The sequence below is a fragment of the Poecilia mexicana genome, unplaced genomic scaffold, assembly GCF_051168715.1.
Source record: "Poecilia mexicana isolate PSO_F unplaced genomic scaffold, ASM5116871v1 scaffold_23, whole genome shotgun sequence".
Classification (NCBI taxonomy): domain Eukaryota; kingdom Metazoa; phylum Chordata; class Actinopteri; order Cyprinodontiformes; family Poeciliidae; genus Poecilia; species Poecilia mexicana.
This window is the reverse complement of record NW_028263392.1, coordinates 2,202,325-2,230,220: the sequence shown is the minus strand read 5'-3', so window position 1 is coordinate 2,230,220 and position 27,896 is coordinate 2,202,325. Positions and strand designations below refer to the sequence as shown.

The following is a 27,896-nucleotide window of genomic DNA, read 5'->3' as shown; positions in this document are numbered from 1 at the left end:
CCAGAAGGTCAAAATAAGCCAATTTAGTTTTGTGGCACTTTAGCATCATTTGCTAAAGTGCCACAAAAAGTAATGTAAGACTTAAAGCAAGGGTTTGATCATCTAAGTATCCAGTGTAACTATAGTATTCTGTTCTATGTCATCAACAGGGACAGAGACAAAGAGCAAAGCCAGGAGGCCTTTAAATAGGCCGGTCACTACTGTCCTCCATGAGTTTACAAATATGAAACTTTCTCACTATAATCCACTTGAAATCCATATTTTCTCTTTAGCACCATGTGAACAGAACAACCTTTGACCTCTGATAAAAACAGGAACAATATAGAAGGAGGTGAGGCTCAATGATTCTCTTCCCCCCCCCATTTCTGGTTAGCTTTATGTTACTTTAGCCATTTTCAAATTTTTAATTGTTGCTATGTCTGATTTGTTTTATTTACTGCTGCATAATCCTAAGGACCCCAAGGGAAAGAAATCTTTTTTTTATGTTCATTTTGTGAAACAAAATAACAAAGCAAACAGATGTTGTTAGAATTTCCCAAACTGGTCAGGCTTCCTGTCCTGTAAAGTCGATGTTCCTGAGCGATGGCAGTGAAGCTATTTCTGCTGGACGATGTCCAACTGTCTGAGTGATTACTACCAAGGAGAACATAGGAAGCTGCTGGGTCAGCGCCAAGGGTCAGACATCTGTCAGCGCCATAAGCTCCTTCTACCACTTGATCTTCATATCAAGCTGTGCATGAGAGAAAATATGCTGTTGTTTATTATTTCATGTCACTTAAAAAAAGCATTACAATGTTATGAAGGAGTTTAATGGAAAACTAAAGATCAAGATTTGCCCCTTAGCAGTTTTTTTTTTTACTCTAAATTTTTCATATCATGAACCAATTTTTATGATGAAGCAAATATAACCTGTCTACATCTGCAGTAGTTTTCCAATGAGGGTTTTTACTGAAGGGAAACAAAGCAACCCAAACTTAGATTTGGGGTATTAAGCTCCTTTTGTAATAACTGCCACTAAAGCCTTGTTTCTTCTGGTAGGTCTGGTTTGGGATGCCATGGCAGCAACACATAACCGCTGCTTTAACAACTGAAGCAAAAAAATATTTTGTGTTTAGTAAAATCAGGTCATATAAGTGACCAGTACCATCCGGTTCAGTTGTACAGGATGGTACAACTGAATGGAAATGGGACACCAGTACCAAACGTTTAGGGTGGAGCCACTGAAATCACACCACACAATCTATTGATTTGAGGACAGAAAACTGTCACTGATTGCAATAAGCTCAAGACTTTACCGTTTAAAGTCTGGCTTTGGAAAAGTTAGCATTGAGCCTGAACAAGCGGTGGTGGTTTTGTATCTGATAAGCGTGTTGCTGCAGTATTCTCCAAAAACAATTGCCTTCATAACCTGTGTTTCCATTTCCAATGTGAGCAAAACTTTGTCAATATTTCGCAAATGTTGAAAAACCACAAATTCGGAAATGCTGTGTTTCCATTAAATAACAAAACACAATTAAAATCGCATGTGAATAAGCTTGTTCATGCAATAAGTCATTAAAAAAAAAAAATGCTGTGCCATCATCTTCCAACTACTTCCTGTCTTCTTCTTTCAGGGGTTTGCTCCAGTGGCAATGTCTTGTTATGGAAAAATTACAGGTTTTTCCAAACTGGCGTTCATTAAGCCGATTTATTTTCACAATGTCAAGTTGCTATAGTTGGTTCATTCAGATGCCAACAAAGGTTGACCTAAAATGTCTAGTTTGAGTTTCAGTCAAACCACCAGACAAATAAACAAGAAACCCCAGTGAAAGGTTTTCTTGTTTAGTTTGTTTTAGAGCTTTAATAAAATAGCAAAAACATTTTATTTATAACACATTTTACATGGAAATCTCAAAGTGCTACAAAACATTAACCAATGTAAAAGTAATAAATTAAAAAAAAATCAGTCATAAGATCTTAAGAACAAGAATGTTTTCAGTTCTATTTAGAAAGACTCAGAGGTAAACAAGCCTCGGTTTGCCTTGTGAATCTGCACCCAGCTGTCTGAAGGATTTCATGGTCTTTATCGGCTTTTTCCCTTATGAAATGAGATCATTGTTTGAAAACAGTTTTCTGTATTTAAGGAGGTTATCCTTGTCTGATGTTAAAAGTAGTTTGGTGTTGTGAAACATTTAAGTATGATAAAACATCTAAGTGAGCAAAGAATATTAGATGTTTTCAACCTTTTTAGTGTTAATTGATGGACTCTGGTCTGTTAGGAAATCACCTTTTAACCCTTCTGGTTTGTTCAAACACTGTGGAAAGTGTTACAACATCTTAACCCACTCTAATTAAAGAGTAAATGGGTCTTGACAATCACCAAGGGTCATTTGACAGGACAGCAAATTGCATTTTGCAAAAATGTCTTAACTTCTTGAAAAATGAACATGTTTAATTCAACATTGCAGATAATGCAAAGGTGCATAAAACCACTATACATGACAGGATGAGGGCGCCATCTTGTGGACACAACCTAAAAAAAAAACAAGCCAGAAGAAAACATTGATCCAACAACTGGAGGTTCGACCAAGATGGCGGCTGGAGCAGAGGCTCCTTTTCGAGCTGTTGTGCCAAATTATTTGATTGGAAAACCCCCAACTAAACGCTACACCGTTTTTATTATATACATTTTTTAAAAATAGGCTCAATCCTTTTTTGAAGACAAAATGTTTTCTTGTGACAGAAAAAGATCTTCTAAAAAAGAAAAAGCTCACCAGCAGCAACTTAACGACCAACCTCTACTGTATTAAATATGCTAAAAACTAAAGTGAGTCGCATGTATACTTGCTTCAATAGTTCAAAGAAATTTGAGCACATTAAATCTGAGCTCAGCTTTAAGTCTAAAACCTTATGTCTGTTATTAGTTCTAGAAAATGGAATAATGTAAAAGTGTTTTTTTACCGTTTCCCACTAATTCTTTTTTTTTTTGGTCTACATTCCACAGTGTGGAAATTCCACAATTTTTCCTTTTCTGGCTTTGTATTATCCATAACCATAGCACTGCATATTGTTCCAAAAGACTTCAGGTGATGTAAATAAAAGTTGGATGTTCTGAATTACTTTTTTTATTGTTGTTGAATTTTCTCTATAATCCATCCACAAAGTCTTTAATGTGATGAAACTATATTTAACTAGAAACTATTGGCTGGCCTGCCTGGTACCTTCGGAGGGACTGAACCGATATAATCCACCACTGTGATGTTACAGGAATACAAGCCACCAAGGCTATAAACAAAAACAAAAAATATTTAAAGATTGGACTTTAAGTGTTCTGCTCTAAATGCGCCATTCAGATCTGGTAGTTAAACGGATCCATGATCAGTTATAACAACAGACTTTATTTGAGACATTTATTTTAGATGTAAAAACAATGCAGTAATAATTTTGTAGACTGTTTATTTTCTATACATTTTAATAAAATATTGTCACACGAAAGTCGCTTTGAGGATATAAACAATCGGCACGGGATTTGGTTTTAGCTTGTGAAGCTTGGGATGTGGTGGAACGGGAAATTCACATCATGGATGTGCAGCCGACAAATCTGCAGCAACTGAGTGATGCTATCATGTTAATATGGACCAGACTGTCTGAGGAATGTTTCCAGTATCTTGTTGAATCTAAGCCATAAAGGATTAAGGCAGTTCTAAAGGCAAAAGAAAGTCCAACCCGGACCTGAGTGAAGTTGCCCCCCCGCCCCCCCCCCCCACACACACCCCTTCTTCAAATCAGACAAAATTGCTGTTAATGGACTCGACTTTGTTTGTGCAGCAAATTTTTTTGTGTCAACCAGGTCAATCAAAATGACCTTTAAACTTTCATTAATATCTTCAAAGCCAAAGCAGCACAAACAAAAACAATTTGCTGCACAAACCAGCACAAACATAATGGAGTTGATTGATGGCAATTTTTTTCTAATTTGAAGAGGGTGGAGGAGCCAACTTCACTCAGGTCCAACCCGGTACTAGCAAGGTGTACCTAATAAAGTGGCTGTCAGTGCAGTGTATCTGTTCAACAGAGAGAGAGTTTCTCTGACAGGTGGAGATTCTTTAGACTCAACACAGAAACACTGAGGAACCTGGGAGGTGGAGTGAAAATCCAGGATAGAGAGGTACAATGAATTTGACTTTGAATGTGTGGAGGAGGATCAGTGAGTCAGAGGAGACTCTGTAGAAGGACAGAATGCCAGCAGGATAGTCCACATACACTGATACTCTGTTAGAGACGGAGGAGGAGGAGATACATTGGTCGTCATTGTGCCAGACAGAGAAACCTTGATGATCAGAGCATCTCAGAGTCCAGCACTGATTCAGATCATACGCAAAGTATCTCCAGTCTCCTCTGCTGATTCTTCTGTAACTCACTGATACATCAACACATCCGCTCCACTCAACCTCCCAGTAACAACGACCAGTCAGACCAGTTCTACACAGCACATTAGGATGATCAAATCTGTCTGGATGATCAGGATTTAACCGAAGCTTCTCCACACATGTCACCTTCCTCCCGTCTTCAGACACTTTGAGGTTTCTGGTCGCTGTGATTGTGTCGATGGCGAGTTGACAGAAATCTGGTGGAGAGAAGAAACACAATCCAGCTGCAGTTATTGATCATTTATTGAAGCTGATGATGGTTGCTGAATGAAAGATGTGACAGTTTTAAGATTGTTGCATGTGAGCTGCTTTGTTGTCATGAATCAGCTGACATGAGGCCATGGTAAGACCACACTGCCCCCATGTGGAAGTGGAGTGAACCTCCGACAAATAAACATGGATAAGCTAAAGGAGGAAGCTCACTGTGTTACCTCAGACATTTGGTGAGACATTTTTGCCTCATCAGCTAACATCAAGGCAAAGAAGACAGGCAAAATATTTTGAATGAGTCATACAGTGGTGCAGTTGGTAGAGCTGTTGCCTTGCAGCAAGAAGGTTCTGGGTTCGATTCCTGGTCTTTCTGCATGGAGTTTGCATGGTGGGTTCTCTCCGGGTTTTCTGGTTTCCTCCCACAGTCCAAAAACGTGACTGTTAGGTTAATTGGCCTCTCCAAAATTCTCCCAAGGTGTGTGTCCTGTCTGTATCTGTTTTGCCCTGCGACAGACTGGCAGTCTGTCCAGGGTGACCCCGCCTCTTGCCCAGAACTTTAGCTGGAGATAGGCACCGGCAACCCTCCCGACCCCACTAAGGAACAAGGGTGTACAGAAAATGGATGGATGACTCATACATCAGATCCATGAAGTTATTTACAGGAAACCACAGAAAAACTGAGCTTAAAGCCCAAAGACCTGAGGAGCGCTAAACTGCTTTTGAAAAAATGAATGTGTTTCATACGAGCATGTAAAGGAATTTTGAAAGGGGGAAAAATTATTTTTATACATTTTACCTTCAAAATCTCTTCAGCTACATGATGGCCATCTACTCTTTGGTGGCTGTTGAAATTCATTTTTGTTCGTTAAATAACATGTTAAAGTTTAACTATGGTGCTTTTATTGTCTCTGTTTTGCATGAATATTGTCAACAGTCCGGCTGCACTAATCTGTCCACTCAGACATCTTTTGCCCACACAATTTATAGAACATGCAGCAAATACAATCTGCAGCACCTTTTCTGGCTTTAGACCCAGAGCTTCCAGACGAAGGTATACTGTGTCATAACACCTATGTTGTCCTGGTGCTTAAAATTGGCATCGCTGAAGGATGGTTGGCCTCTATTTTATTATTATCATTAATATTATTATTATATGTTTCCTAATCTTCCAAATATTTGACGATAGTTGTGTTGGGCGCATTTCATACTTGCAAAAAGCCTGTGAGAAACTACTTAACTATGTTTTTATCACATTCACTTCCATGTCAGGCTGTGTAGAAATATATGAGCCACATAACTTGAAAAGTTATAAAGAAACTACTAATTTGCAGCCACAGCACACAGTTATTGTTTTGGCCCAGCTTTACACATTCATCTTTTATTGAATTGCTAAGCAGTGTAATAATGACAAAAACCTTCATTCAAACATGTTGTAGTTATTCCATTGAACACTGTGGTATTCAGTTGTTGAGCTCAGCTGCAGGAATTTAACCATCTTTTACATTTTTTCCAGACTCCGTTTGTGTTTTGGAAGTGGAATGAACTTTGTTCTGCCCTCTAAGTGATCTGGGTAAAGAGAGTATCAAGTGCATGTTCCTCACTGATAATGTCAGCCATTTTTTCAGATTATTTTCCACCAAATCCTTATGAGCATTGCACATTTGTAATAATAAACCCCAACGCTTTGTCGGAGGTTCAGTTCCTCCAGGAAAGGAGTTTTTAATTTTGGAGGAAACTAGACCAGCAATTGGTCAGACACTGAAACACACACTGGACTGATGGACAGGTGATGTCATGTCAGATGAAAAACACACTTACACTTCCTAAGACCTGGTGTCAAACTTTGGACTCCAGCAGGCTCCACCCTGAAAGAAGGAGGGACGTCAGATCATCAGTGTTTTTCAGTAGCAAACATGGACATTATATGTCTCTCTGCTTTTCCTCCACTGAGACAGGAACAGTCCAACATATGGACTCATTCACTTGTTGTAAACTTCCAGAGAAAGAAAGAGCAGACATGGGCTGTGATGATGATGAAGATGAAAACATTTCAAACTGTGGTGGATGTAAGATGGACAACTCATTTCTCCAAACACAGGAAAATCTCCAACAGAGAGGAGAAAGGAAATCCCTCCATAACAACCCGAAGAAACTCACTGAAGCCTAAAAGGACATCAGAAAACTAAGGAAACATTTCTAGAAGCCAGCAGGTGGCGCTGACTACATTTACAATCAGACCAAGAACAAGATGCAGTGTCCTGGAGTAAAGGGTTGTGAAAGTGTCCAAGGAGCATCTTGAACAAGGTCTCCAGCAGATAAAACAGTCCAAAGTCTTTGTTGCATCTTCTCCTGTTCAGCTCTACATGTCTGTCAGACTTCAGCTCCTGCTGAGCCTGGAACAGACTCAGACTGTCAAACATCCTGACATCTTCAGGGTTTCCCTCAGTGTATTAGGTAACACTTTATTTGAAGGGGGTTTAATAAGACTGACATGACACTTTCATAAACATGACATAACACCTGTCATGAACATGAATAAGCCTTCATGAATATTTATGACTGTTGTCATAAAGCGTCATTCAGTAAATTATGACACTTTTAATACAAAGTTGATATTATTCAAAATGTCTTTGTTATGACAACTTGACATTAACCAGGAAATCATTACTGATATAAATTTGTTATAAAAGAATTACTGATTGCACTTTAAAAATTAGGTAACTTTATGTTATTGCAGGTAAAGTTTAAACTTAAGCTGTGTTAATTTAATCTTACCTACTTTACCTTTTCAAAAGGCTGCCATTTTACTTTTATAACTGCATGGTGTGTTTTATTACACTGTTTGCCCAGATAAGGGGCACATTATGCACGTTCTGTTTTGCAGTGGATTTCCTCCCGCATTATTTTCCTCCAACAAATTATTCCAGTGACTGAAACACATACAGCTTTTAACCTTCGTCTTCCCATTTCTGACGCTGGAATTCAATATCCTCAAGCTCTGAAATATCAGGCAGCTACAAACCACATGTTAGCTTTAGTGGCTAAGTGTTGGCTATAGTCCATTGTCGCCTTGATATTAGCAGGAAAATGAGAAAAATAATCACTGGATTGTACGAGCTAATTACTGGACACAACGGCACACAGTAAAACTCAGTTGTACCAGGAGCTCAAAGATATTTGAACTTTTGTGTCTTGTTCACTACAGCTCTTGCTATGGCTAAAAACAATAGGAGCAAGAAGGACCCAGAAACAATCTATGTAGCGAAAATTTAAACAGAAGTACATCACCACTACTCGTGGCATATAGGCCATTGATAAATTATTGAAATAACATTTACATCCTCATTGACGGAAAATAATGGAGAGAAATCTGGTTTCAACAGCATTAATAACATTGTACCCGAGAGTCGTCAGGTTGCAGTTTGGACTCTTCAGTCCAGCATAAAGAAGCTCCACTGCTGAATCCCGAAGGTTGTTGTGACTCAGGTCCAGTTCTGTCAGACTGCAGGACTGGGAGCTGAGGACTGAGGTCAGAGCTACACAGCTTCTCTCTGTGAGGTTACAGTCACTGAATCTGAGGAGACAAGGAGAAATATCTGGAACAATCAATCCATCAAATAAAGCTAAGAAAATCAAGAATGCAGTGGTTTGTATTCAAAGAGTATTGTAAGGAAGGTTAAATTTTATTAGACTTTGAGTTTGGTTTTGTATTTTAGTTCTCCGAGCCTAAATTAGATCAGCGAATGCAACACAGCTCTGGAGGGAAGGCTAGTATCGCGAGATCGTGTTGTTCATGTTGTTGTTGGTAATGGCTCTCACTGCTCACTGCCCGGACATTGCTAAATGCTGTCTGTGCCAGAGCTAGAGGCCAGAAACCACACAGTTCTTCCGTTGAAACAGCTCAGTTGCCATTGTAACTCATTGCTGCTGGAAGAAGTAAAGTTCATGCAAGAAATCCTTCTTTTTTTTGTCGTGAATCTTCGCTACCCACACACCTCCGTCACACCGGGAACCAAAAGCACGACAGTATAAAAGGTCGAAAGACAAAAGTTGATCAATCTATTGTTGAAATAATATTTACATAATCATTGATGGAAGGTAATGGAGAGAAATCTGGTTTCAACAGAATTAATAACATTGTACCTGAGAGTTGTCAGGTTGCAGTTTGGACTCTTCAGTCCAGCATAAAGAAGCTCCACTCCTGAATCCCGAAGGTCATTGTTACTCAGGTCCAGTTCTGTCAGACTGCAGGACGAGGAGCTTAGAAGTGAGAACAGAGCTCCACAACTTTTCTCTGAGAGTTTACAGTCACTCAGTCTGAGGAGACAGTGAGAAATATCTGGGATTAAAGAAGTTGTCATCCATTCATGATGGATGAAATGAAGTTGAGAAAAACAAGAAGCAATGGTTTGCATTCAAAAGAAGAAAATGTCCACAAACAAAAGTTGATCGATCTATTATTGAAATAACATTTACATCATCAATAGAAGGTAATGGAGAGAAATCTGATTTCAACAGAAGTGAGAACATTGTACCTGAGAGTCATCAGTTTGCAGTTTGGATGATTCAGACCAACAAATAGAATATTTGCTCCTGAATCCTGAAGGTCATTGTCACTCAGGTCCAAATCTCTGAGACAGCAGGACGGGGACCTCAGGACTGAAGACAGAGCTACACAGCTTGTTTTTGACAGTTTAGAGCAACTCAGTCTGAGGAGACAGGGAGAAAATCTGGAATTAAACAATCATCCATCCATCCTGGATGGATGGATGATTGTTTCATCATCCAATCTGGTTTCAACAGCATTAATAACATTGTACCTGAGAGTCGTCAGGTTGCAGTTTGGATTCTCCAGTCCAGCATAAAGAAACTCCACTCCTGAATCCCAAAGGTTGTTGTGACTCAGGTCCAATTCTGTGAGACTGCAGGACGGGGAGCTGATGACTGAGGTCAGAGCTTCACAGCTTCTCTCTGTGAGTTTACAGTCTCTCAGTCTGAGGAGACAAGGAGAAATATCTGGGATTAAATAATCATCCACCCTTCAAATTAAGCTAAGAAAAACAAGAATGCAGTGGATTGTATTCAAAAATGTAAAGGTCAAAAGACAAAAGTTGATTAATTTATTGTTTAAATAACATTTATATAATCATTGATGCAAGGTAATGGAGAGAAATCTGGTTTCAACAGCATTGAGAACATTGTACCTGAGAGTCGTCAGTTTGCAGTTTGGACTCTTCAGTCCATCATAAAGAAGCTCCACTCCTGAATCCCGAAGGTTGTTGTTACTCAGGTCCAGTTCTGTCAGACTGCAGGACGGGGAGCTGAGGACTGAGGTCAGAGCTTCACAGCTTCTCTCTGTGAGTTTACAGTAACTCAGTCTGAGGAGACAGTGAGAAATATCTGGAATTAAATAATCAAAAATGATTTTCTTTTCAGTCCCCAATATTCTCATTGGAAAGATTGATGGAGGGTTTTTTTTTTACATGTTATTTTTTTGTTATGAACTTTTTCATTATAAAAAACTGATCATATTGATATGCATCTAATCATTAGCAGATTTATCATGATTAAAAATAAAAGCAGTAACAACGTGTGTCCTTACAGAGCTTTGTTGGAGGTTTTAACCACTGGCAGCAGCCTCAGAAGAACCTCCTCTGAAGCAGAGTATTTATTCAGGTCAAACACATCCAGAACTTCTCCTGATGACACTAAGATGAAGACCAGAGCTGACCAATGAGCAGGAGACAGTTCATCTGTGGAGAGACGTCCTGAACTCAGAGACTGTTGGATCTTCTCCACTAGAGAACGATCATTCAGTTCATTCAGACAGTGGAACAGATTGATGCTTTTCTCTGCAGACACATAATGACTGATCTTCCTCTTGATGTACTGAACTGTCTCCTGATTGGTCTGTGAGCTACTTCCTGTCTGTGTCACCAGACCTTGTAGAAGTCTCTGATTGGTCTGCAGTGAAAGTCCCAGGAGGAAACGGAGGAACAAGTCCAGGTGTCCATTTGGACTCTGTAAGGCCTGGTCAACAGCTCTCTGATGGAGATGCTGTATTTTTAGCTTCCCCTGAAATGAAGGCTGGTCAAGTGTTGTTAGTGTTTCTTCAATTGAAGGCATGTTAGATGTTGGGATTTGTTTTAATGTTGCGATGGACTGGCGACCCGTCCAGGGTGTACACTCCCTCTTGCCTGAGTTCCCTCGCTGAGGACGGGCACCTGCACCTCTCCAGACCCCACTAGGGACAAGGGTGTAAGAAAATGGATGGATGGAGGGATGGATCTTTTCAAATGAAGGCATGTTAGATGTTAGTTTTTCTTCCATTGGGATGACCCCCAGCTGTTGGTATGGACTCTGTAAGGCCTGGTCAACAGTGCTCTGATGAGGAGACTTTAGTTGAGGTGTATTAGGTAATGAAGAACTATATATTTTTTTTTCTTCTTCGTTCCTTATTCTTTGTTTCTTGACTCCAGAGTTGATGAAGGTCAGATGAACATGAAGAGCAGCCAGAAACTCCTGAACACTCAGATGGACGAAGCAGAACACCTTGTCCTGGTACAGCCCTCTCTCCTCTCTAAAGATCTGTGTGAACACTCCTGAGTACACTGAGGCTGCTCTGATATCGATGCCACACTCTGTCAGGTCTGATCCATAGAAGACCAGGTTTCCTTTCTGCAGCTGATCAAAAGCCAGTTTTCCCAGAGACTCAATCATCTTCCTGCTCTCTGGACTCCAGTGTGGATCTGTTTCAGCTCCTCCATACTTCACCTTCTTCACTTTGGTCTGAACCACCAGGAAGTGGATGTACATCTCAGTCAGGGTTCTGGGCAGCTCTCCTCCCTCTCTGGTCTCCAACACATCCTCCAGAACTGTAGCAGTGATCCAGCAGAAGACTGGGATGTGGCACATGATGTGGAGGCTTCGTGACGTCTTCATGTGGGAGATGATCCTGCTGGCCTGCTGCTCATCTCTGAATCTCTTCCTGAAGTACTCCTCCTTCTGGGGGTCATTGAACCCTCTGACCTCTGTCACCATGCCAACACACTCAGGAGGGATCTGATTGGCTGCAGCAGGTCGTGTGGTTATCCAGAGGAGAGCAGAGGGAAGCAGTTTCCCCCTGATGAGGTTTGTCAGCAGAACATCCACTGAGCTGGACTCTGTAGCCTCAGTCAGGATCTCCTTGTTGTGGAAGTCCAGCGGAAGTCGACTCTCATCCAAGCCATCAAAGATGAACAGAACCTGGAAGTGTTCAAAGCTGCAGATTTCTTTGGTTTCAGTAAAGAAGTGATGAATCAGTCCCACCAAGCTGAACTTTTTCTCTCTCAGCACATTCAGCTCTCTGAAGGTGAATGGAAATATGAAGTGGATGTTCTGGTGGGCTTTGTCTTCAGCCCAGTCCAGAGTGAACTTCTGTGTTAAGACTGTTTTCCCAATGCCAGCCACTCCCTTTGTCATCACTGTTCTGATTGGTTGATCTCCTCCAGGTGGGACTTTAAAGATGTCTTCTTGTCTGATTGTTGTTTCTGGTCTGTGTGGTTTCCTGGATGCAGTTTCAATCTGTCTGACCTCATGTTCATCATTGACCTCTCCAGTCCCTCCCTCTGTGATGTAGAGCTCTGTGTAGATCTGGTTCAGAAGGGTTGGACTTCCTGCTGTAGCGATTCCCTCAAACACAGACTGGAACTTCTTCTTCAGACCAGATTTAAGCTGATGTTGACAAATTTCAGCAAGATGTTCTAAATTAACAGAAAACATAAAATCAGGAAGGAAACAAAATATTTTTTTTGAAGAGGATTTGAATAAATGTGATTCCATCTCTTCAGACATCAGTAAACGTGTGATTTATCCATCAGGTTAAATCTTTGTAGAAATCCTCTTACTGCTCTGCAGATGGTCAGCCAGCTCCCCCTGCTTCATTTTCCTCAAGAAGTTCAGTGTGATCTTCATCACTGCCTCTCTGCTGCTCCTCCTCTGCTTTTCATCCTCACCTTCTAACTTCTCATCATCTCTCTGACTCTCTGAGCATTCTGGGTAATCTGGACTCAGAACCTTCTGGATCTTCTTCAGCTCGTTCTTCACAAAAGTGACAATGTTTTCCTCCAGCAGCTGGAACAGAATAATAGATGAAGGAAACATCAGACTGAAATCATGGAGCCAAACATCAGATGGATGTTGACTGACTGTCCTCTGGTCTACAAAGTGCAATATGGAAATGACTGAAAATAATCCATGAAAAAGTTATTTTTGTACATGTACAAACCATAAATATGGAGTCCAGCTGTGTTTGGTGCTGCTGGGCAGATGGGCCACTGGGAACCTCTGAGCTCTGCTGGTCCACTCTGTGGAGGAACCAGGAACAATAAGGAAGTCGGGAAATATTCATCCAGCAGCTTTCACAGAAGAAATCACCAAGAGTTTCACAATAAGAGTCTTCAAAACTGAAAAGCTGAGCATCACATGAACACAATACATATAAGTTAAAAAGAAGAAGATTAAATAAAAGGATGACCACAAATAACACCCCCATTGTAAGGATTTGTTTTTTCTGTGTAGGTTTCTGTGTTCAGTTGAGTCTCTGTGTTGTCCTGTCTACCCCTTGATTTCTTCCAGCTGTGTCTCATGTTCTCTGATTACCCATTATGTATTTAATCCCAGCTGTGTTCCCTGCTCCTGATCAGGTCCTTGTCTATACTGTTGTTTGTCGTGTCAGCGTGTCTCCCCGGTGCCTGTTTTTTTGAGTTATTCCAGATGCTACCAGTTCTGAGCTCCTAGCCTTCTGTTCACCTGTGCTGCCTGGATTTTTGTATTTTGCATTCCATCTTTAAAACCATCATCATTATTGCACCGAACCGGGGTCCACAGCTTCCATCCTCACCATTTCAACCACAAATCATGACACCCATCACACATTAGTTTGGCTGAGTTCCAGTACATCTCACCAATCATATGGTGAAACTTTCTTTTCCTGCTGAACTTGTATTACAATGAACACAGGAACCAAGTCTTGATAGAGCAGACTGGTTTTACCATGCATTTTCCAGTGGGTTTTGGAGATGCAACACTGCAGAGTTACAGGCCAATATCCAACCTTCCATTCATCAGCAAAATTATTGAAGAAGCCGTTTCAACAGTTTAGTAGCTTCGCAACAATGACCAACCGCTTCGAGGTTTTTCTGCCAGCTTTCCGTGCTCAACATAGTATGAAGAGAGCTTCACAATTACATCACATAAATACACACTGTGGAAGAACCACACTGCTGGTTCTGCTGAATCTCAGCGCAGCATTTAACATCATTCATCATGACATATTACTGAAACCATATCAGAGTTGGGTTGGACTCTCCGGTCCAGTGCTCAACTGGTCCAAGTCCTACACAAAGAACAGGGATTTCTTTGTTTCAATAGGTAACTTCTCATCGGAGCGGACAGAAGTCACATGTGGGGTACCCCAAAGCTCAATCCTAGGATTCTCTTATTTAATATCTACATGATCCCACTAGCTCAGGTTATAACGGCAAATAAAATTAGCTACCATGACGACACGGATGATACATAGGTCTACATTACGATGTCACCAGATGACTCAGAACTCATCCAAGCACTGAACAGATAAATGTGTGGATGTGCCAAAACTTTCTCCAGTTGAAAAGAAACAAAACTGAAGTTATTATCTTTGGACCTAAAGAGGAACTGTCAGCATGCAGTTTCAGTTATTGCAGCTAGAAACTAGAGATCAGGTCTGAAATCTGGGTGTCATGATGGACCCTACAAAAACACATAAACAGAGTTACAAAGTCGGTGGACTAAACATTTCCAGGATTGAAGGACTGATGTTCCAGCAGCAACGCCAAATTCATTTGTGAGGTTGGGAGGCCATGGAGTGTTTTGTCATCCCTGTTACGCACTTTGAATGTCAGGAGTGCACCCTTGTTCAAATGACATGATAGCACTTGTCAATCAACTCAGTAGGTTTGTTGCCATTTGTCCTGAAGTAAACATCCCTGACCTGGAGAACAAAGTTGTCAGGTCTATCATGCACTGCGTTTTGGTTATTTATTTGTTGATTTTTTGCTATTAAATGCACTGCAATCATAGAGATTTGGTGGAAAAAGAAAAAATTGTTAAAAGTTGTCAGTGGGGAACATGCACAAGGCATGCTTTATCCAGAACATTTAGAGGGCAGAATAGTCTTTATTCCATTTTCGAAACTGGAGTCTGGAAAAATGTAAAAGATGGATAAAAGCCTGCAGCCAACCTCATTAATACAGCAATCAACGGTATTAAAACTCCATGTTTGTATGAAAGTTTTGTCACCATTACATCATATGCTTAATTGAAAAAAAAAAAATAATAAAATATATGTCAAATATCCTAAAGCAATCTCAATTTTGAGCAGCAGAACAATCTAATAGTTGGAGGGCATCATCACATTACTGCGCAGCACCTCTACATCTGGATGCTCTGGGTCTAAAGCCAAAAGGCTCAGATTATATTTGCTGCTTGTTTCTCAAATTGTGCGGGCAAAATATGTCTGAGTGGGACAGAGAATCAGCTGAACTGCTGACAATATTTTTGCATTAAAAACAAAATGAAAAACACCACGATTAAACTTTAACATGCTTGTTTTTTACCAGACAAAAATGAATTTCAACAGCCAACAGAGACCTGAAAACCATGAGTGGCCATAAGTATCGATGGCTACTGAGAGTTTTCAGGTCTCTGTTGGCTGGCTTTTGGATGAGCAAAGATAAACAACAACAAAAAAAACTATTTGCACAATTATTTTTTGACCTGAGCAAAAATGATCTGCTCTGGGCAAAGTGTGGGTTGGCATTTGGTTCGGACTATTAACGGACAAGGGAATGATTTAGTTGCATGCAGTCTGTGTAAATGTCTGATGGGACCAGCTGATAGTCAGGGCAGGGCCGTAAAGTGGGGGGGCCAAGAGCTGGTACCTCCTGTTCCGGCACCTATGTGTTCCAGCAAGTTATGGAGAAACTCATCCATGTATTTGATAACTGCAACAGTGTCTTTGCAAGACTACCTAAAAAAAAATAATAATAATAATCAACCTCCAGCTGCAGCTAATCCTGCTATTGGTGTTCTGACTAAAACCAGGAACGTCACCCAGTTCTACAGTCCTTCCACTGGCTCCATGTAGCTTAGAGAATAGAATTTAAAATTCTCTTAGTTTATAAATCGGTGAACAGTTTAGAACCAATCAATCAATCAAATTTTATTTGTGTAGCACTTTTCAGCAGCAAGGCATTTCAAAGTGCTTTACATAATTCAAATGAAAACAGCATGTGACATTGAATAAACAGTGAGAAAGAGAAAGAGATTTTGAAAAAGATTAAAAAAGATAAAAACATTAAAACCCCTTTTAAGACTTCAGTTAAACGTCGTTTAACTGGGGCTCTAACCTTCTGGGACTTTAGTCAAAAACGCCGTTTGACAAGGACTCAAACCTCTAGGTTTTTAGTTGAAACGCCATCAACTGGGGCTCTAAACCCCATAGGACTTTAGTTAAACGTTGTTTAACTGGGACGTTTTCCGGGCGTCTTTACATTATTAAAACGTAAAAAGTGAGAAAGAGAAATAAATAAATAGATAAAAACTAAAGATAAAAACATTAAAAACATCGAAGACATCAAAACCCGCACTCTAATACTAGTTTAGCCATAAGCAACTCTGAACAGGTGGGTTTTAAGTTGAGATTTAAAGGCACCCAGTGTTTCAGCTGTTTTACAGTTTTCTGGAAGTTTGTTCCAAATTTGTGGTGCATAGAAGCTGAATGCTGCTTCTCCTCGTTTGGTTCTGGTTCTGGGGATGCAGAGCAGAACCAGAACCAGAAGATCTGAGGGGTCTAGACGGTTGGTACAGCAACAACAGATCTTTAATGTATTGTGGTGCTAAACCGTTCAGTGATTTATAAACTAACAGTATTTTAAAGTCTATCCTTAGAGCTACAGGGAGCCAGTGTAGGGACTTTAAAACTGGTGTTATGTGCTCTATCTTCCTGGTTTTAGTGAGAACTCCAGCAGCAGTGTTCTGGATCAGCTGCAGCTGGAGGATTGATTTATTAGTCAGACCTGTGGAGACGCTGTTGCAGTAATCAATGCAGCTAAAGATAAACGCATGGATGAGTTTCTCTAGATCTCACTGAGACATCAGTCCTCTAATCCTGGAGATGTTCTTCAGGTGATAGAAGGCCGACTTTGTGACTGTCTTAATGTGGCTCTGAAGGTTCAGGTCAGAGTCCATCACTACTCCCAGGTTTCGGGCTGATCACTGGTTTTAGTTGCAATAACTGAAGCTGTGCTTTGACTCTAGTTCACTCCTCTTTAGTTCCAAAGATAATGACCACAACACATTAAAGTTCTGTTGTTGTTGTATCAACCTTCCAGACCCCTCAGGTCTTCTGGTTCTGGTTCTGGTTCTGCTCTGCATCCAGAACCAGAACCAAACATGGAGAAGCAGCGTTCAGCTTCGATGCACCACAAATCTGGAACAAACCTCCAGAAAACTGCAAAACTGCTGAAACACTGAGTTATTGAGTGCTTACTGGGAGGCAACTGCATTTTGTTTACAAAAGAAATATTAATTTACTTAACAATCCATTCAGCTCATTAACATGTAGCAAAGAGTCAGTCAGAGTGAACAACAACCTAATCTAAATATTTCACTTCAACTAGAGCAGGAGTGTCCAAAGTCGGTCCTGGAGGCCCGGCATCCTGCATGTTTTAGTTCTCTCCCTGGTTTTACACACCTGCATCAAATGATGGCTCATTAGAGGCCTAAGGAGAACACTGACTTGCTGAGGAGGTTGTTACAACCACTAAGGAGAAAACTAAAACATGCAGGATGCCGGCCCTCCAGGACCCACTTTGGACACCCCTGACCTAGAGACTGACAGATCTGAGCTGCTAAACATGATGTAGCAGCATCCAGGATGCCTCCAACAACAATTATTCTTTCACTGTTCTGGAGAACATTCAACATATACTATTTCACATATGAACATGGAAAAATTTAGAAAAAGAACTGAACCTTTATTTTAAACATTTGTTGAAATAAAAACATTTCAGACTGAATCGGTTAACTGACCAGGTGGCTCCAGCTCACCACTCTATGGTCCAAAATATATTTTTTTTACTTTTTAATTAATTCACCAATTAGTGCATGTGAAACAAGCATTACTGACTAACAAACACAGGTATTGATCTACAAAATATCAAATAACTAACTAAAAAAGAAACAAATAAAAAAAAGAGATGCACATTAACATGGGCAAAAGACAAAACAGAATATAACCAAATGGTGTCAGAACAAAAACAATGAAATTGTTTAACATATGTAGGTTAGATTTATTTTATTTTAATCTTGGCAGTTATTTTCTGATCTGCATTACTATTTTCCTTTTCACTAATATTCCTAGTGTTGATTAATCTTGGGTCACAGATATTTTGGGTAGAAATGAGACAAAGAGGCAGAAAAACAACAACAACAAAAATTAAAAATAAAAGCATATGGCAGAACAATAATTAAATAAATTAAGGATAACTAAAAAAACATGTTTTGTGATGTTAATAGTAGGATCTCCATTTTCCCCTCTGCTCTTAGTTCCTGCAGTGTCAGTTCCTGATTCATTCATCACAGTTACAGCAGGTAGATCCAGCTCACCTCTCTGATGGTGAAGGTCCAGAAGATTTAAAGTCGGCACCAATATCCTTTGACATGTTGCTCTTAAAGGACACACAGCTGGGTTCTGGTTCTGGTTCATGAGTAAGCTTCAGTCTTTTAGGAATCCTGACAAAAAAAAAAAAAGCTATCATTAAAAGACATTTGAATAGAGTGGAGTTTTGCATAAAAAATATTTTCTGCACATCTATAAACTCAAGAGCTGTGAAACAACAGAAAGAGACAGTTAAAAAAAATATTCTAAATAATTTCTCATAAATCTAGTTGTATGTGCTCCAAAGAACTGGCGCCCATGTTTCACATATGATAATAGAAATGTGGCGGAAGGAGCTGAGCTCCTGTTAAAAACATGTTGGAATCAAAACATTTCAGACTGACTCAGTTATCACTCTTACAGCAGGTAGATCCAGCTCACCTCTCTGATGATGAAGGTCCAGAAGATTTAAAGTCGGCACCAATATCCTTTGACATGTTGCTCTTAAAGGACACACAGCTGGGTTCTGGTTCTGGTTCATGGGCACGCTTCAGTCTTTCAGGAATCCTGACAACAAAAACCTCTCATTAATACATTTAAGTTTTACTTGATGAGTGATGGAGGATTTTCTATATGACTGTAAATTAAGAGAGCTGTGAAACAACAGAAAACGAAATATTCTAAATAATTCCTAACAGAACCCGTCAAATGTAGTCCCACCAAAATAATAGCATTCCAAGGTTAAGGTATCAGATATTTACCGTAGATAATAAAAACATTGAGATTACAGTCACATTTTTCAATTCCAAATAAAAAACAGTTTTACCTGTTAAATGAAGGATCAGATTTACTCAGAAAACAAGACAAATTCAAACACAAAGTGTACCATTTTACAATCTTCAGAACTGTAATTTAAAGCATAGTGTGGTTTCTTCATGTTTTCAATTAGAATATCTTGCAAAAAATTTAAATAAAATCACTTTCAGAAATTGGTGGTTTTATCGTTTTTTCAGGTTCTGCTCTGGTCTCTTGTTCCAAATGTTCTCTTAGCAAGTCACATTCAAAGTCTTGAATAATCAGTCTGCATATGTCAGAAATCTGATTATTCTACATGCTCTGAACAGAGCACTTCATTCACAGACTGCAGGTTTTACTTTGTGGCAGCTCCTAAAGGATTTGCCATTGCTAACAACCTCCAATATCCAACTGCAGTGGCATTTGTTCTTTATGTCTTTATCAACAAGTTCTGTGTCTTCCAGTGGCTTCATATCTGTGATCCATGCTCAGTGCCAGTAAATATTGGGTGAGAATCAATACAAAATATTGATAATGTCTTTATATCAAGTTGGTATCAGTACCGGATCAATACTAGCAGGGTTTCTCCCAGAAAACTCGCTAAACTTGGTTTTCTGGGCACCAAGGGTTGACAGGAAGTGTAAAAATATTACTGGGTAATTATACATGCTACTGGAAGACATTGCCAACAATACACATATATATACATCCAGGAGGCATCCTGGACGTAACAGCAACAACTATTATTTCCTCTTCCACTGCTGTGGTTCTGGAAAACATTCAACACACACCTCTTCACATATAAACATAGAAATGTGCTGAGCTAAGTAAACATTTACAAAACATTAATAAAAGCACTTCTGACTGACTCATTCGTCACAGTTACAGCAGGTAGATCCAGTTCACCTCTCTGATGGTGAAGGTCCAGAAGACTGAAAGTCAGTAATAATATCCTTTGACATGTTGCTCTTAAAGGACACACAACTGGGTTCTGGTTCTGGATTCAGTCTTTCAGGAATCATGACAAAAAATAAAGCTAATAAATTTAACGGAATTTAACTTTAAATATGATTTTCTATATGACTGTAAATTAACAGAAAAGAAAGTTCACAAATATTCTAAGTAATTCCTAACAGAACCAGACAAATGTAGTCTCACTGAAATAGAGAATTAGTACACTACTAGATATTTACCATATCTAATACTTTAATCTTGGTGACTTTGACATTACGGTCACATTTTTCAATTCCAAATAAAAACAGCCTTACTTGTTCAATTAAGGATCAGATTTACTCAAGTGAAACTCAGATCTTTTTCAGAAATTGGTGGTTTTATTTCACAAGTCTGCTAAATAATTCCTCAGAAATAACCGTGTGTAACTCCCTTCCCTCCAGAAACAGCCATTAGTTTCAGGAAGCTCGTTCCCCAGTTTAATTAGGAGCTGCATACTTTTAAGCACACTGCAAGACAAATGGAGAGAAAATTATGCTCCCACATCTCATTATTCATAGAGGAGGATAAAAATAATCTAAGGTTTCTTTTTAGTCTAGATGTCAAGCTTACATAAAGTCACAGAGCCTTCTTTTTTCTCACATTGCAGCATTAATGACTTTATGGGATTCTTCATAAATAAAATGTTCAGTCTTTATGAAGCATCAAAGAGGAACAGCAGCTTCATCACCTGATCTTTGTTGACCTGATACAGCCTGAACGATGAGTGTAAGTAGCTCTGCGTAGTTAGGGATCTCACCTCTGACCTCTGGTGGTTTCAGATGGAGGGACTTCCTCCTCTCTGTCCTCACACTGATCCATGCTGCTAAAGTCACATACACATCATCTCTCACACACTTTCAACCTTCATCTGTAGAGGAAACACAAATCATTCATCTGCACATCAGCTCTGATTATCCTTTACATCATTAGTTTTAGGGAAAAAAAAGATCAGCTGTTCCTCTTCTGATTGGCTCTTCTTCACTCCAGTGTCAGTTGAATGTAGACATCAGCTCTTGTACTTCTACTAAAAGTCCACTAGATGGAGTAACTGAGCAACACACTGACGCTGATTCAGTCTGAATTCACTTAAGGAACTTTTTTATTTCTCCATTATCAAACTCGACAAGTGGATTATCTGAATCATTAAGATGATGATGATGATGATGATGATTAATTTAATAATCTGACTGCACCAAACACATTTCAACCTTAATGCCATTTTAATTTGAAATGGAGGACGCAATAGGAAGCAGCTTACTACTTCCAGAAATGAAAACATGACGCACTTAGTTCAGCGAAGAAAACAAAGAATCAGATATTTAATTCCACTTCATCACTAATGTAATAATCATGTAGATTTTTCTTCAAATAGCGGAGATGAAACAAACAGGGAAGTTCCTAAAAACAAAGTTAAAGTAGGAACAATATTCGAACTTACAATTTGTTCAAACAGCGGTGTTGAAAAACATCTGAACATCACAGACAGAACCGGACGAGATTCGACCTTTTTTCTTTCGCTTTCTTGTTCGAGGAAACTTCCCATGTAAAAACATTAAATCCCCGCCCCTTCAGACCATAGACCAATAGAGCTTTGGAGTTGACGTCACAGGATATGACGTTTTCGTCGCTCGGCGCCATGTCTGGGGTCCACAGACCAAAACAAACTATTCAGAACACCGGTGTTTTCATTGTGTTACCAACCGCAGTAAAGTTGTTTTCAAGTTGGATACTGGATAAACCGAGCTCCACGGAGTAAGAGACGTTCAGCTCAAGGTTGATCCGATTTATGAACGCTAATTTCGGCCAGCTGTTCTTAAGTCTCTCCACAAGCGCTCGGAGTTTCACATTGCTGCTGTCAATTTCCGAACACTCCTGTGCATAAATGCTTTGTCTTGTGACCAACTGATACCAAAAAGTGGACACGAGGCACACTATCCTCTATTAAAATTTTAAGTCATATTCAATAATTTTAATATTAAATGTTTTCTTCAGTAGCTTCCAAATTGTGTCCCATTAACTCAATCTGCTTGAAATTGTTCTACTAGATTGTATAGATGAGGCACACTCACCTTTATTACATTTGAACACCTTTTATATATTTTTTAGCTATTTCTGCAGTCAAAATTTTGTATTTTTCTTAGCTTGTAGGTCATGTAACCTATTAACTCAAAATCTGTGTACAATTATTCTATTAAACTATATAGATTAGGCATATTTTTATTCCATTTTGACCCCTTTTTTATTTTTTAACCAGAATTATATTTAAAAAAAAAAAGAAAATTCATAAAATGTATTACCTCAGATGATCATCACTTGTTACCCGTAATGTTCAATTGCATAAAATTCTAGGCCAGGATCTATGTCATTACATGTTCACTTACCTGAAATATGTTAAATACAACAAATATTTATTAAAGTGTGGTCTATTTCATAAAATTTGTCACCTTTATTGTTTAATTGCACATTAAATGTTTAAAGATGGGCTCTTTCATCTGGTTTGTGTCATGATGTGGCGGTGGACACAAATGCAGCAGGCAGTGGACTTACTTTATGTGGATGTAGAAACAAGGCTGATCTAACAATAAGAACTAAGGAACACAGAGCAAGAGAAACTAGAAGATCTAAACAAAGAAATAACCCAACTAGAATGACACAGAAAGATACAGACTCAGACATGGAACAATAACTGAACCTATGGTGATCAAATTAAGAAATAAACATTACTAGAAACCCTGCAGGGAGGCTGAAGTAAGAAATAACTAGAAGGATAAAATAGAATAGTCATTAAAGAAGGCTTGACATGGACTCAGACAAACAAGGAAAAGCAATAATATTATTCTAACTACACTAAATACCATGAACCACTTAAGTGAATTGAAACACAAAGTTAATAAAATGAAAAGCAAAACAAACCCAAAAACCCAGTGTCTTGACAGATGTCTGATTATATAATTGTTTACTTTAATCACATAAAATATTTATTTAAAAATATAATCTCATTACATGTATGTTTATTACCTGAATATTTAAATATCAAATTGTTACTTAAAATGTGATTCTTTTCTTCACGTTTACATGCAACTTGAAGTGCTTGAATCAAACGATTCATGAATGTTTAATACATTAAATTATTAAATGAGAGAACAGCCGCTTCCAACTGTATTTCAACACAAATGGTTCCTGTTCCTCTTCAGAGTCTGCAGCCTTGCTGAGCTCCTCTCCTGGTTTCTTCCTCCTCAGCCTCTCCAACTTGCTCCTCTTCTGTTGCCTCTGCTACTGTGTTTTCATTATTTACCTCTTCTGGGGTAAATAATGAAATCAGTCTCAGTAACCTGTTGATGGTTTTGCTGTATCGCCTCTTTAATTGACGCCCATGTCGGTCCGATGTTGTGGCGTTTACCTCAGTGACCCACATTCAGCGCTGGACCCCAGTCAGGATTGAGCTCATCCATTTCATACGTCGGTTTGCCTTTAAGAGGACATATCAGAACACATCGCTATTAAAGCTGTAAATTTGATAACATTAGTAAAATAGTTTACTTCACAATAATGTAATAACCTCGATGTCCACTGACAAAACTCGGACTATGCTACATAAACAATATTAGCCCGAGCTAAACAACAGAAACTGAACGTAAGAACACTCGGACAAAATCATAGAACAACATTATGACACAAAACCAACAAAGCAAATTTAGACACTCACCAGAAAGGAAATGTCTGGAGGAAACTTGTAGGTATCTGGGGATTTTGGAGAACGTGATATCAAGACGTGTCACCGCTGATACCAGGACATTCGTCTTCTTTTCGTTAGCACCGATAGCTTAGCCTCCTCACGTTGTTTCCAAGCAGGATAATAGTGAAACCAAAGTCCGTCTTATATCCTTTTACCGTTTCAGTCGTGTGATCGGACATTACAGACAATAACGTAGCAAGTTCGTACCATAGCTAAATTATTTTAAGTAACTTGGATAGAAAAAAATCTGCGAGACTGTTTTTTTTTATACTGCGAGACTGTTGTCTATGGACCCCTAAGATGGCGCTGATACCCCTCCGACTAGAGCAGTGACGTCACGCTCCAAAGCTCTATACGTAAGAAATTTAATTGAGCAAAAGTAATTAACAAATGAATTAGGTACAGAAGAATAACAACCCAGGTTGTTACAACCAGGGTTGTTAAACAGATCAAAGCAAAAATTCATTTTTTTTCATTTTTTTTTTGTTTTTACAGTGCCATGTATATTGAGAGACTTTTTGTTGGTATAGTCTTATATTTAGAAAAAAATAAGATGAAACTATTTAATCTGTCAACGAGGAAATTTTCCTTCGACTCTAAAACGATAAATCATATTCATGAATCACATTATTACACGGCCCATCTGTGACGACGATGCAACAATAAGTAGCCTGCAGAAACTTTATGTGGCATACAATAATGGCATGAGGGTTAAGAAAATGAAAAGGTATGTTCTTTTGTGAGGGAATTTATCTTTTACTGTTGCAGTAATGCCAGAATTAATAATAAGTAATAAAGACGTGTGGTACTCTGATTTAGTAATGTAATTATATTAGTTATGTTACCACCCTCACGCCACTAGAGGCAGTCGCAAGCCCGAAAAGATGCGACTAAGGAGCAGATTTAGAAGTACGCCGAAAGCTACAGAATTTGCTAAAAACTGTGAGCTGCCGTGAAGTAAATAAAATAAAGAAGTTCAAATACATTATGAGAGTGAAACTCCTTCCTAAAGGTGAAAATATATCACTGATTTCAAAAGAAAATAAAAACGGAAGTATAGAAAATAGCGCCCCCTTCACTTCCGGATTGCAATGGTCCCATTTCCAAATAAGGTATGAGACTGACAGTGGCCCGTACCCGCCCCTTTCTGTTTGCTGCAGCGAGGTGTACTTGCAGCGACGTTCTTCTCTATTCATGCATGGGGTGAAACTCAAGCTCTATGCATAGACCACTTGCTGGGATTTAAATCCTTCTTGTTGCAAAGCAATAGCACAAACAACTCTTCCATCAATTTCAAATTATTTGCAAATAAAAATCTGGAAAGTGAGGTGTGCATTACCCCTCCTTTATTTTGATGCTCCTATAAAATCAAGTGCAGCTTATTGTTTTTTGAAGTCATCCTACTGGTAAATAGAGTTCATGTTCAAAACAAAGATTTTAAATTTTGATCAGTGTATATTCATCTGCTAAAGTGATCCAGTCAAAGTCCAGACAACAAGAATGTGGAGGAAGAATTTTAAACTATGTTCAAGTTACAGATATTTATTTTATATAAAAACCAAACTTTCTGGAAATGTACAATTTTTCACTACATTTTCATCACTTTTGCTTTGATGAAAATAACTCGTTTCCAGCAGATGGCACAATTGCACCAAAGTTCTCTTAAAATGGCTTGAGAAGAATAAGGGAGTTTTTATTACACTCTCTTTACATCATAAACTTAGTTCAGCAACACTTATCATAATGAATAAATAACTGTAATTCTGATACCACCGAGTCAAATAAAGCTGATTTCTTCACACACATATATTGACTTTTCTATACATTTTAAACTTTTTTCTTGTCCATCTTCCTGTTAAGCATATAAGATTGTAAAAAGTAAAATAATGATAAACTATACTTACAGAATTAATGCTAGGCTCAGAATGAAACAAAAAACAAGAATGATCAAATGTTTCTGGACTCAACACAGAAAATGACTTGTTGAATCTGTTTAACACGGACAGGTAAAAACCTAAAGTCTCAAAGTGTCAAATTATTAAAACTGTCACATTTCCTCACACACTGCATCCCACTGCCTATGTCCCCTCTCCATTCAGGTGACCCATAATCCTATTAGTCAGAACATTTCCTGTCTATAGTCTAATTTGCAGCCAAAATACAGCTGCAGTCACCTTGTTGCTGCCTTGGTGAGGGACGATTGCAGGGAAGTTGCTTCATTTCCTGTCAATGCCGCAACCACAAGGCAATCAGCCTGATAGCAAAACTGAAACTTTGCTTTCTTTGAATTTTTCAACTTTTAATCCAGCATTCATGGTTCTGTCAGTGACAGCAAGACATCCATGTTCTGAAAAGGGATACTAACCCCACACCATCACCAAACCAGCACATTGTTTGATTGTTGTTACATTGTTCTTCTTTCTGAAATGTTGTGCCAGTTTCACCCAAGCTGATGACATCAGCCTCATTAGCCACAAAGTAGGTTTCCTGTAGCCTTGAAGAACGTCAAGACATTTTTGGCAAATCTGAGACAAACATTTGTGTTATTTTTGTTCAGCTGTGGCTCTCAGCTTAGAACCTTCCCAAAGATATAATTTTTGTCCAATCTTTCATTCTGACAGTTGAATTATGAACACTGACCTTAACTGAGGTTTTTGTGGCCTCATGGATGATATTTTGGTAGGCCGTGCAACTCAGCCAGGCTGTACCAAACTTTCACCTAATGACACTTCTTCTACTTCCACTGCCAAACCACAACCATAGACTGACTACAATTCTATAACGGCACAGAAAATCAATGTCATTCACAATTTCTCCTGTTCACTGATTGGCCGAGTTGTTGAAATTCTACAGCAGAAATCCAGCTGAATGGGAGAAATCCCAGACGACCCACTGAATCATCATGAGAATCTAGCAGAATTGCACAGGTAGGCAATAACTATATCCAGACTGATAGATACTGACTGTGGTTCTTGAATTTCTCTAAATTGGGACACGATGTGTTGCTTTGTGTCAACCGTGCTACATGTTGTCATACAGGTTCTGCCAAAGCAGTTTCTCGATTCTACAGGTCGGACAGTAATCAGAACTGGTTGTGGAATTTGTGAAATATGACTCAGCTTTCAAAAAAAATGTGGATAATCCTCAAGAGGATGGTTTGGGAGGGTAGCTTTAACTTTACTCCATTGATATTATGTGAATACTGGACATTTTTACTCAGATGATCTTGGGCTATTTTTTTCTCAATGATCCAACACATTCAATCATAACAATGTGAACACTTCATTAAAAGATGCCTAATTCAACAACCTAGACAGGTTCAAAGGGGATAAGCTTTGGTTACTATATGCAGGGAGTTTAATCTCTTTACTTGAATGTTTGTTGGACTTCTGTTAGATTTCTATTGACTTTTGTCCACATAAGAAACTTTTTAAAGATGATTTTCCAGCATTCATCCTCAAGAGGGCGCACATCCCTTTCATAAATGCACACACAACAGCTCCAGATTCAAGTAGAATACTTGGGTTTTCCTTCCTGTCACATGAAAGGTGACTCACTATGAGGGTGGTCAGTGAAAATGAATCATGGCTGATATAATCGGTCATTGTTTGTATTTGTGTGTGTGGTGGAGGGGATGACGGGAGGCCGTCGTGATTTTAATCTCCGTCCACTGGAGCACAGTCAAAGTGAGCAAAGGCTTTCAGCGCAGATTAGACAGCATTATGAATTTAACAGGACGCAGCGATCTCGATGCTGACTCAGAGTGAGACGGTCAGATGGACAGACGTTCCCACTCAGACGGTGAAAGGGTCACAGAGAGCACATGCTCCTTGAACCTACATGGAGTTTAATCTGCTGATGGATTGTACAGCTGGCTGTCTCGTGGCTATCTGTATTTTGTCGGCATCATTGTGCTATGTCAGAGAACATTCATCTGAGAAGACACTATACTACTATAACCTTACTTTATTCAAACAGTCTGGCTGGTCCCTTCGACGATATGTTGGATTTGAACAATGGAACATAGAAGATCGTACAGTCTAAGATTTGAATGGACACTAGGATGTACATG

General features: G+C 39.1%; 1 protein-coding gene and 1 long non-coding RNA gene across 8 annotated transcripts; both read right to left on the bottom strand.

Annotated features, from left to right (window-relative positions):
* Nucleotides 1-2,953: 2,953 nt before the first annotated feature.
* On the bottom strand, nt 2,954-21,630 carry LOC106910130 (uncharacterized). 7 transcript variants are annotated; one of them, XM_088002958.1, is made up of 14 exons: nt 21,527-21,629; nt 20,846-20,956; nt 18,742-18,867; nt 18,309-18,434; nt 12,886-12,964; nt 12,506-12,731; nt 10,222-12,361; nt 9,824-9,997; nt 9,440-9,613; nt 9,155-9,328; nt 8,763-8,936; nt 8,020-8,193; nt 6,438-6,484; nt 2,954-4,606 (listed from the first exon to the last, which is right to left on the bottom strand). In XM_088002958.1, exons 2-14 carry the CDS (start codon nt 20,905-20,907, stop codon nt 4,092-4,094), a joined length of 4,191 nt encoding a protein of 1,396 aa, XP_087859084.1. In that variant the 5' UTR covers nt 20,908-20,956; nt 21,527-21,629; the 3' UTR covers nt 2,954-4,091. The 7 variants fall into 7 exon arrangements, with proteins under 7 accessions (XP_087859084.1, XP_087859085.1, XP_087859088.1 ...); XM_088002959.1 differs by having other exon boundaries at nt 20,846-20,911; nt 21,527-21,619; XM_088002962.1 differs by lacking the exon at nt 20,846-20,956 and having other exon boundaries at nt 21,527-21,605.
* Nucleotides 21,631-23,027: 1,397 nt separating this feature from the next.
* LOC148152463 (uncharacterized) lies at nt 23,028-25,121 on the bottom strand. Its single transcript, XR_015762071.1, has 2 exons — nt 23,795-25,121; nt 23,028-23,557 (listed from the first exon to the last, which is right to left on the bottom strand). It is a non-coding gene; the product is annotated as an uncharacterized LOC148152463 (long non-coding RNA).
* Nucleotides 25,122-27,896: the final 2,775 nt, after the last annotated feature.